This window comes from Coptis chinensis, chromosome 7 (assembly GCF_015680905.1).
Source record: "Coptis chinensis isolate HL-2020 chromosome 7, ASM1568090v1, whole genome shotgun sequence".
NCBI lineage: Eukaryota > Viridiplantae > Streptophyta > Magnoliopsida > Ranunculales > Ranunculaceae > Coptis > Coptis chinensis.
In genome coordinates this window covers 79,367,953-79,378,925 of record NC_141462.1, presented here as the reverse complement: position 1 = coordinate 79,378,925, position 10,973 = coordinate 79,367,953, and the positions used below count along the sequence as shown (strand labels likewise).

General features: G+C 37.9%; 2 protein-coding genes across 2 annotated transcripts; one reads left to right on the top strand and one right to left on the bottom strand.

The window, feature by feature from the left end:
- Nucleotides 1-242: 242 nt before the first annotated feature.
- Nucleotides 243-6,625, top strand: URH1 (uridine-ribohydrolase 1). Its single transcript, XM_086571722.1, has 9 exons — nt 243-438; nt 3,348-3,463; nt 3,596-3,655; nt 4,265-4,447; nt 4,565-4,669; nt 5,596-5,692; nt 5,816-5,923; nt 6,030-6,165; nt 6,280-6,625. The coding sequence occupies exons 1-9, from the start codon at nt 342-344 to the stop codon at nt 6,386-6,388; spliced, it is 1,011 nt and encodes a 336-aa protein (XP_086427848.1). The 5' UTR covers nt 243-341; the 3' UTR covers nt 6,389-6,625.
- Nucleotides 6,626-7,213: 588 nt separating this feature from the next.
- LOC147489147 (Tetratricopeptide repeat (TPR)-like superfamily protein) lies at nt 7,214-10,856 on the bottom strand. Its single transcript, XM_086573962.1, has one exon. It carries the CDS (start codon nt 10,744-10,746, stop codon nt 8,077-8,079), a length of 2,670 nt encoding a protein of 889 aa, XP_086430088.1. The 5' UTR covers nt 10,747-10,856; the 3' UTR covers nt 7,214-8,076.
- Nucleotides 10,857-10,973: the final 117 nt, after the last annotated feature.

Genomic DNA, 10,973 nt, shown 5'->3' with positions numbered 1-10,973 from the left:
TAGTAGTAGCTTAGTAGTGTTGAGGAATCATTCGGCGGCGTCACAGATTCAAACGTGCACAAGTACAAAGCCACTTTAACCTTAACTTTCTAGAAAAATGAAAAGACCACTTTCTAGTTCCACCCTGAAAAGCCACACCAAATCCAACACACCAAAAGTCAGGGCCATAATAGAGATTTCACAAAGTAACACAAACGTGTCAAACTATAATTAGTCAAAGAATAGAACCAAAGTTTCAAACGAGGTGGCAGCTGTTTTCTTGTGTGTATAAATAAGGACGCCACTGTGTTAGGTGTGTGCGTGAGCAAGCCCCACAACTTTTAACTCTCTCTCTCTCTGCAATGGCGATATCTAACGTTGTTGAAGAAGATGGAAGAGTGGTTGAGAAATCTAACAACAAACTTGAAAAAGTTATCATTGATACTGACCCTGGAATTGGTGATCATCTAAATTTTTACTATGTTTTTAGCTTTAGAATATTCTTCTGCATTATGGATAGAATCTTTGAAGATTCATGCTATATTGATTCAGTTTTTTGTTTTTGTTTATTGGATTGCATGTTGAATCAGAATTTGAATCTATGATTTCTTGATTTTTTTTTTTTTTTATTTGAAGCTTTGTTTGCATCTTCGTTGTTATGTTGTTTAGTGAAGTTTGTGAAAAATAGATTTGATGAGTTTTTTTGTGATTGTTGAAGCTTTGTTTGCATGCTGATGGTTTGTTGATTTAAATTTCTAATTTGGAAAGTAATTAGGATAGATTGCTAGGAATCATGCAAATTATAGCTTTTTCTTTAATCTGGTTTTTGCTAGTACAGAAAGTTATGATTTGTACTTTTTGGTGAACATTATTGTGATTACTTTACAAATAGATACGTTGCAATTCTATTTGGAATTGTTACCACTGAAAAACATTCTACTTTGTGCGACCGTTAGTTGTTTTGACTGGGAATTACGTCATAAACAGTGGAATTGCAGAGTTAGTTGATTCATACTGCGTGTAAGTCTTTACAAGTGTTAAAATAATTTGCATGGGCGACTTTGGATTCATTTGGAGATTCTCTTGATTTTGTCGCACCTTTAATTGTTTTGACTAATCAAATCATGAATGCTGTAGTTTTTGGTTAAGATTCATACCACGTGTTGTGTGTTGAGCATCAGTATTAGAGCATTTTATTTGCACCATTGGATTCGTCATAAAAGATTTGCTTGATTTTGTCCGAATATCAGTTGTTTTGACTAGGAATCAAATCATGAAGGCTGTAAGGTAGGTGGATAGTACCATGAGTTATGAGAATTGGAGAGATTGGAGAGAATTATTTGCTCTATTGGAACTTTTGAGAACATTCTTTCATAATGAGATGTGTGGCATCATAGTTACTGAAAAAGGTTCACTTGATTTTGCTCTCGCATCTTGGATGCTGTAACAGCGGAGGTAGTAGACTCTTGCCACTAGTGTTTAGTTTAAACAGCATGACTAGATAATATTTTGCCCTATTAAAACTATTCAGAACATTTTCTTCCTGAGGCAGGCATTGGATTTATTGAAAGAGATTCGCTTGATTTGTTCAACCGTTAGTTGTTTTGACTAGGATCCACTTTTAATTGTGGAGAAAATAGGCTCGATCCCTTGTGTTATTGTGTGAGTGTTAAAATGCACAACATCAAAACTATTCTGAACATCTTCATGACTGAGGCTGTATTTGGTATAAAAGAGAACAAAAGTGGTATGTGAGTTTGGTTCTGTTTTATTAGGCGGTCTCACTACTAAATTCTCATTCAAAGATGAAACAGACCTGCTCCTGCCTGCCAGACTACAAGACTTTGTTAAGATTTGTCTCCATCTATGCCATGACTTTGGTATGAAATTTATACCAGACATGCCTAAACCCCTCAATGCGTTGCACAGAATTAGCCAAAATGTGCAATACGGTCTGTTTAACAAGAAAAGACATTCCTTTCCGTATGACGATTTTTCTTTAGATCTATTCCCACAGGGTGGCTTTCAGTATGAACACTATGGCTTTCCTTTTCTTTCATCGTAATTATACATTTAAGGTAGCTTTCGATGTGGCCACTTTGTTTTCCTTTTCCTTTTATATTAATTGTAGGTTGCCGTTCGGCGCTTCTGTGTCCTAAATCTTGGGATAAGATGATTCTGGCACTAGGTGTTAAGGTCCTAATTTGTCGTTAGGCTGTACTTTAGTATGTTTTTAAATAGCTTAATTGTGATTTGGCATTCCTAACGAAAATGTCCGACTTTCTTTATTGGTAGTTTCGGTAGGCTTGTCCCCGAGTTTTGAGTTGATCTAAATTCATCAATTATCTGTTATGTCAGTTATGTTTGTTATTTGTAGGTCCATCAGAACCCTTATCTATTTGTGATAAAGATAGTTATTAGAAATCTAAAACTTCAACATGTGTGCGGCTTTATCAAGCATTTGTCTCTGCTTTGTACCTACCAGCTTCATCGCCAAACTAACCTCATTTCATTTTCCAACCTAAAGTTTTACTTCATGGGACCATGGTTCTCTTTACAAAGCAAGGAACAATTAAAGTCATTTCCTTGGAGCGCTACCTGCACCTGCACCTGCACCTGCGCTGTAGCTTCAGATTCTTATTTAGTACACTCATTTATGCCAGTGATCCTGTGGCAGCCAGAAGAATCCGTGTTTCAATCATCAATGTTTTGTGAATCTGTACTTTGATGGTATCTTGTGTTCATAAATTCATACCAGCATTCTTTCTGGTTTGAGCATACCTCGAAAATGACATTTTTGTTTCAATCTTGGATTGGTTTTTGAGAAAGATTTGTACCTTTTAGAGTTTATCATTTTTCTGTCTTTTGGTTAAATGGTCTTGATCATCTCAGATTTTCATGGTTAACTAGTTGTAAATCTCTTTTTCCATTTAAAGAAGATGCTTGTGATAATAGAAAGATACTATAGTTATTTCCAGGCTAAATTGAATGTCTGATCAATTGTGATAGTTTCTCAAGCTATAACATATATTATCTCCTCTTCTTTCAAGCTGGCCTGTACGTTTGAAAATATGGGTGAGTGAGGAAAGATTTGCGTTTAGTTAATGATAACTATAGGAATTTAGTTATACAAATTATAGTAGTCCTAAAATCCTTGCATGCATGTCATTCACACAGTTTGTATTTTTCAGTGTTACTATAGATGTATGTAAAGTGATTTTCGAGGTTTGATGTGACCAACTGTTTTGTGGTGTGGTACTAGATGTATTTTTAAGAAGCTTTAACAAATTTTATTTTCACATTTCTCTATGGAATCTCTTCTTAATGTAGTTGTATACATATTGAAGTAGCACTATTTTGATATGCAGATGATAGCATGGCTATACTGATGGCATTTCAGACACCAGAATTGGAGGTTTTGGGTTTGACGACGATATTTGGGAATTGCACTACCAAAGATGCTACACGCAATGCCTTGCTTTTGGTGTGTATAGTTTACTGTATCTTACATATATTCGTAATTTTAGTTTTGCACTTAAGTTGTTTCGGATAATGCTGCCTTATGGTTTTGAAGTTGTTCATCATTAATTACAGTTTTTAATGTGTAAAAGGATAGTGTGAGATCGCAGGGCGGGCTGATGTTCCTGTGGCAGAGGGCAGCAGCGAACCGCTGAAGGTACTAATGTTGGAATAACTTTTGATGTATATCTTTGAGTAGTTGATGAGTGCATGTGTTGTTTGTTTTACATTGGGTATACAATGACTTCTTGTACTTTTTCGTTGTTTCTCCACCTATTCAATAAAGTTTCTTGAAATTTTTAGTTACTTGTAATTCGGGCTTATATATTTGTCATAATTGTGAGCTTCTTAAGTGTTTTTTTTTTTTGTTTTGAATAAGAATCATTTGCAAATGTTAACCTTGTTTGCATGCTTATTTCACCATGGAATACAGATGACACGCCTTCATTCATGTTAGCTTTCTCTACCTATTCATTTCATTTTTATTTTGTATTCTATGTGATTGTCAAACACCCTCCTATTCAACAATGAAGAAGGAAAACTATGAGATACCTTTATTAAAAATTTGTCCACTATTAAATACCCAATTCTTGATCTTACTTCTTAAAATTTTCGTAATACCTACTATGATGTAATTTATTTTTATTTGCCAGTCATTTGAATGTGTCTTTCTGAACTCCTGTTAAATTTCAAGTTATTCTTACCTTGTCCTAGTTATATATTGCTTTCAACTCAGTATTGTAAATTGACTGCCTGCATGTGACAGGGAGGAGAGCCCCGAGTTGCGGACTTTGTTCATGGTTCTGATGGGTTAGGGAATATATCTGTACCTTCCCCAAAGGGAAAGAAAAATGAGAAGAGTGCAGTAGAATTTTTGATTGACAAAATTTCTGAATTTCCTGGTGAAGTATCTGTACTCGCTCTGGGACCACTGACGAATTTGGCTTTGGTATGTAGTGAGTTTTAACTACTGAATATCGTTGCTTCTTTCTCATCAATTTGTATTTGCTTGACGAAGTAGTGGACGGTGCTAGAAGATAATAAGTGTGTTTTTTGTTCAAATCAGGCAATCAAAAGTGATTCATCCTTTGCAAGTAAGGTGAAGAGAATAGTCGTACTCGGTGGTTCTTTTTTTGCATTGGGGAATGTCAATCCTGCTGCAGAAGCAAATGTAAATATTTGCAATCCTTTTCTACTTTTCCAATCTCTCTTCTTTTTTTTTGTTTTTTATTTCTTGATTAGTTTATTATTGCCGGTGTTTGGAAATTTGTACCCTTCAACTTTTGGCTGCGTTTTTTTAGCTTGGAAATTCTTTCCACATAGCAGTAGTAATTTCAATACTTTCATTTTTCGTCAATTGGTTGGTTAAGGAAACCTATCTACAATACTTGTACATGGGTGGATAAGCTGTAATGTTCAAAACAAACCATGGTAGTTGGGATTCAAGTGGATGCCACTTGGAGCTACTATGATTCGAGTGGAAAAGAACTTGGTGAAACAGAACTGAAAGTTGACTCGTAAAAGTTGCTCAAGCAGATGCATCTGTTTTAATGCCACTTGTGATGGTTTTCTAGCCCACGCAGCATCTGGTTAAGCCTCCAAAATTTGACTGAAATAGGTAACTTAGACTTCAGAAAATTGACAAGGAATAGCTGGTTTGGTCCTCCTTACTGCCGTGTTTTCTCATGCAAAACCTTTGCTTATATACATCCTGATACCTCCAAGGCTTGTCTTGCCGATTCCTTGGTGTCAAGAGGTCAGAAGTGCTGTTCATAGCCTTCAAACTCATGTCAGCAGCTTGTAATGGCATTGCCTAGCTTGTTGGTAGCCTCTAGCGTCTTTGGTTTGGCTAATGTCAGCATCATTTTAGTCAGCTAGAACTTGTGAATCTCGGTTTGTGGTCACAAAGGAGGAAAACCACTATTGATTGCTTCTAGTTTGTTTTCCAGTCATTTCTTTTATAAAATGTATGTTAAGGTTGGCTGATCCATTTGGTAAACTTCACAACTTGCTATTCATGTGGAAACATTATCTTGTTATAATTTCTTTTTCAAGCAGGTTATTTTGGCAGACTGACTTTACTGTTTATTGTTACAGATCTATGGGGACCCAGAAGCAGCTGATGTTGTGTTTACTTGTGGGGCTAATATTGATATTGTTGGGATAAACATTACCACGCAAGTCAAACTGACAGGTGCAAGGGAGTTTCACTATTTTCAATTTTATGTTGCCTAATACTTAGAACTTCACTAGCCCAATCATGATACTGTGCATTGATAGAATAGAAAATTCATGTTATGGTGCGCCTTTGTTTCAGATGAGGACCTGTCTGAGTTAAGGGAATCAAAAGGAAGGCATGCACAGTTTATAAGTGATATCTGTAAATTCTACAGGGATTGGCATGTGCAATCTGATGGTGTTTATGGTAATTTTCTTGTTTACATGCTTAAAGGTTGTGCTGAGTAGAAAAGTTTGTAACAGAATCAATGACCCTTTCAGTGGAATATCTCATTAAAAAATGCCTTATTCAGGGATATTCCTCCATGACCCAGTCAGCTTTGTAGCACTTGTACAGCCTGATCTTTTCACATACAAGAAAGGTGTTGTGAGGGTTGAGACACAAGGCATCTGCGAGGGGCATACACTAATGGACCAAGGATTGAAAAGGTAGGCTATTGGTAATAAAACTTGCAGCATAAATCACATGCTTTTATCTGTTCATCAATTGGACGATGTTAGTTTAACTCTCCATCTGACTAATTCCGTTTAAACATGGTGCAGATGGAATGCAGACAACCCTTGGTTAGGCTATTCACCAGTCTCAGTTGCGTGGACAGTTGACGTGGAAAACGTTCTTACATATATTAAGAAGATGTTAATGAAACCATGAAAGCGCAATATATGATCACACCACCTCTGTAAAACCAAAGATGATGAAATGTGAAGGTCTGGTTGTTCTCATGAGCTGGTTCAGATCCCCCTCTCTTTTTTTGTCTTTCTTAGAAGTCACTAGACCATCTGTTAGGACATCAAGGGGCTGATATCTAGGACTCGACAACTCACTTGTAGCTCAAGGATCTCATAAGTTACACAACATTGAACCATTTGAAAAGTTATTTTATACTTCCTTCTTTGTTTTTTTTTTTTGTTTTTTGTTATTATTATTTTGTTCCATCATACCGAGGCCCATATGGAACCGGCTCTGTTCCAAAATTTAAACTACTTAACTATAAACAGGCCTAAATAGGAGTCCACCTTTGGTGGCTAAGAGAATTTTCATCATGTCTTTTCAATTGAGATGTGGGATCTTCACGAGGCTCATGGAGTCATTGGCGATAAATTGTCTTATACCTTCTTTTTCGCAACTTATATCGCTGTACCATACGGCTGTACATGACAAACGAACGAACTATATAATTTGAAGTGAAAAGAGTTATTATTCTTTTGCTGCAACGATAACTGAATTTACATTTTGGTCAGTAGATTAATTGTCAGTTGCAAGTTTCCTGCTGAAACAGGGACTGAGACAGGCTTTTTCAACTGCTTTTTGGATAGTCCCCAACCTGCATAATCCTAATCCCAAATTGTTATCCTGGACTAAAACTTTGAAATCTTAGAGCATCTCTAGGTGGTGGTAGCATACTCTTCATATTTGAAGAATGCGAATGAAGAAGTTGGTCGCAAATTTCGACCAACTCTAGGTAGTCGCAAATTCAATTACCAAAAAACAACCCACGCAACATTAGCACCGTCGAGCGACAGTTGTAATATCGCCCATGTATAATTTGAAAACAACCCACACGACATTAGGAGTGGCGCGCAAGTGAAAAAAAAACCCCTACGCGACATTAGGAGTGGCACGCAACGGTGCAATTGGCGCGTGTGGTGCTGGTCAAAGTCAAAAAAAGTTGTGGGGCGACATTTGCAATGGTGCGCGCCGCATCCACATCCAAATTGCCAAATTTAGCGAATAAGAATGCGAACAAACAGGTGATGCGACCACGAATGCGTCCACCTAGAGTTGGAATTCCGGAAAATTCTGACGCATTTCTTTAAATTTGAAGAATGCGACCATGAATGCGTCCACATAGAGAAGCTCTTAGTTGCATATTTCAACTATAACCAGCAGAGGTACAAGTACATAAGCTACACAAGCTACATGACATCTTTGGCTCCAGATGTTAAATGCTCCCGTTTGACTTACAATCTGAATGCCCTAAAGAATAGACCTCAGATTCCCGCCAACCATACTGTATAGACGCTCCTCAGTTCACTGCCTTTTGCACTTCAGAATATTTAACTTGCCTGCTGCAAGGCTTTCTAGTGCCGCATGATGTTGATTGTTCCGGTTCAACCTGAACAATGAGTTGGTAGTGAACTCCGCCTGCAGCATGGCATCCTCTCCCCTCATTATGGTAAATGCTCCTGTTTAACCTGAACAATGGCTTGGAAGCGTCAAAGGTAGTTGCAATTGCTGCACACCATTCTTTTCATCCTGATGGTAGACGCTCCTGAGTTGGGACTTAAAAAATGTCTGAGCACGTCAAACAAATTAGCTTCAGCTTCCACTTTTATCCGTCACCAGTAATCCCCACAACTGCAAGATCCATTCTTGAAGTGATGAAAACGGTTTGAATCCCTCACAACAATGTCTCTCTTTTCCGCCATTGAAAGGAACTTGATAACTGTGTGGCAATCCCCACACACTCTAAGGTTCTTCACTATCTGGAGTGGAGTCCCAGGAGGTGTGCTTATCAGACCAAAAGCAATGGCTAACCTTTCACTGTGTTGAGAAAGACTGGCTTCCTTGTGATCCTCTTCTATGTCCTGAAGCACGAAACTTCTGTCTGGGCAATAACCAGCATCCTTTAATCGTATTCTGAACTCTTCAAGTTTTGCATATATACGATCAGTTAAGGGATGTGACCGGTCACCGGCCCTGAAAGAATGAGTCTTGTTTTTCATCTCAATCCAGCTGTACCCAGCTTCTTTTTTCACATTCCTCTCATCCATCAATTTCCTCACTTTGGCCCTCTCTTGCCATTCCCCAGCTGCAGCGTAGATGTTTGATAGCAGAACATAAGCAGCCGAGTCATGTGGATTGAGAGAAATGAGATTTTCTCCTGCCCATTTCCCTAGTTCTAGATTGCGGTGGACGTGGCAAGCCCCCAAGAGAGTTCGCCACACATTAGCACCAGCTGGAAAATGCATATCAGTTATCAGATCCATGGCTTCTTTGAGTCTGCCTGCACGGCCGTAGAGATCTACCATGCATGCATAGTGTTCCATTGTTGGTTTAATGCGATAATTGTAGACCATTAATTCAAAGCACCTTCGACCATCCTCTGTTAGTCCTGCATGTGTACAGGCACATATCACATTGATGAAGGTAACACTATCCACTAAGGATAGGGCCTCCATTTCTTTGAAGATTTCAAGAGCCTTCCTCCCGTAACCATGTTGCCCAAAGCAAGAAATCATTGAATTCATGGAGATTGTGTCCCTGTCAGTTTGCCTCTTGAAAACTTCTTGAGCACTTTCTACATTTCCTCTCTTAGCATACATGGTTGCTAGCGCACTGCTCACACACAGAGTATTGTAAAATCCAGTCTTTATGGAGATCCCATGACATTGTTTGCCTTGCTCTACTGAAGCCATAGGGCCTGTGCATGCACTGATGACACTTGTGAGCACAAACGCATTTGGTTTAATCCCTTCCTTGAGCATCTCAGTAAAAAGCTTAACTGCACCCTCAGGATTCTGTACTTGAGCATATCCAGAAAGCATTGCAGACCATGCCACACTATCCTTCTCATCAATGAGTTCGAAAACTGTTACTGCATCCTTTGTCATTTTAAGCTTAATGTACGTATCTAGTAGCGAAGTTCCAATTGAAGGATCTTTATCATAGTTAGTTTTAATGACTTGGGCGTGTATTTGAAGCGGAGATACTGCAGGGAAAGCTTTAAGAATGGCTGAATAAGTGAAGTGGTTCGGCTTAACCCCTTCCCTCCTCATTTGACAAAAGACATTAGCTGCTTGCTCTTTTTCACCATTCTTCAAGTATCCAGTAACCATGGATGTCCAGGACACCACATTTCTAAATCGATACATTGTAGAAAACAAACAGTAGGCATCATCCATTTCATTGCATTTAGTGTATGCGGAAATGAGTGATGTTTTTATATGTGCTTCAAAATAATATGTGTTCTTCATCACAAAACCATGTAGCTGCCTCGCAAAACTAAGTTCTCTATGGTTAGCACATAACTTAATAACTTTACCAAAACTGAATTGGCTCACTTCGATTCCCACAATTCTCATCCGATAAAAAACTTCCAAAGCTTCCAAATCAAACCCATTCTCTACAAAACCAGCAATCATCCCATTCCAAGAATCTGCATCTTTGTTCTCCATACTCTCAAAAACTCTTGTAGCATCATTAACAAGACCCGACTTAAAATACATACTGACTAAAGAATTCCCAACAATGGTCATCTCCTCAAAACCAAGTTTAATAACTTGAGTATGTGCTTGCATTCCCATTTCAACCATATTTTCAGCTGAAGCCGCAAGAACACTCTCAAACGTAAATGGGTTGGGCGTAACTCTTTCCATTTGCATCTCAACAAAAAGTTCCAATGCCTGACGCGCTAATCCATCTCGCATACACCCATCAATCAACAACATCCAAGAATACCTATTCCTCTCTACCATCTCATCAAAAACTTTCTCCCCCTCTTCAATATTATTAGTTTTAAAGTAAACATCAACAAGAGAATTCCCAACACTAACATCAGCTTCATGTCTAGATTTCAAACAAAGACAATGTACTTGTTTAACAAAACTGTGGTTAAAATGGTTAAAAGCCCAATCACATGCCTTGAGAACACAAGTAAGACCAGACCCATCAATGAATCCGTCTGACTGATGGATTTTCGAGAAGACGTCTAGAACTTTATGATGGAGATTGTTTCGAGAATGCTCCAAGAGCAAACTGTAATAACACATGGGTAAGTTTCCTTGAGGAATTTCGTCAAACGGTTGTGGTGCATTTGATGGTTCATCGACATTTAAGAAGTCTAAGAGTACTGTTGTTATTATATCCGGGTTGATGGGATCGGGTTTTTTTTCGTCTTGTTGTTCAGTGTGTAATGATTGGTTGTGTTGTAGAAGACGGTGGTGGTGTTTTAGAGTTATTTGATGATGTGTGTCATTTATTAGTTTCAAAACGAGTCTTCGTCTCATTTTTCAATATTTCCTCTCCACACTCTAGGCGCCAAACTCTCTCTCTCTATAGTACCTCTGATTTCACGACCTAATAATAATTTTTTTTTTTTCTTTCGCTTGACTTATATTTTACTACAGTAAATAAATTGTTTTAACTTTCAACCGAAATTGAGTTTGTTAATATTTTTTTTGGGTTTATGCCTTTATGGATGTGTTCTTATTACTTATTTTAGTTTCTGGTATTG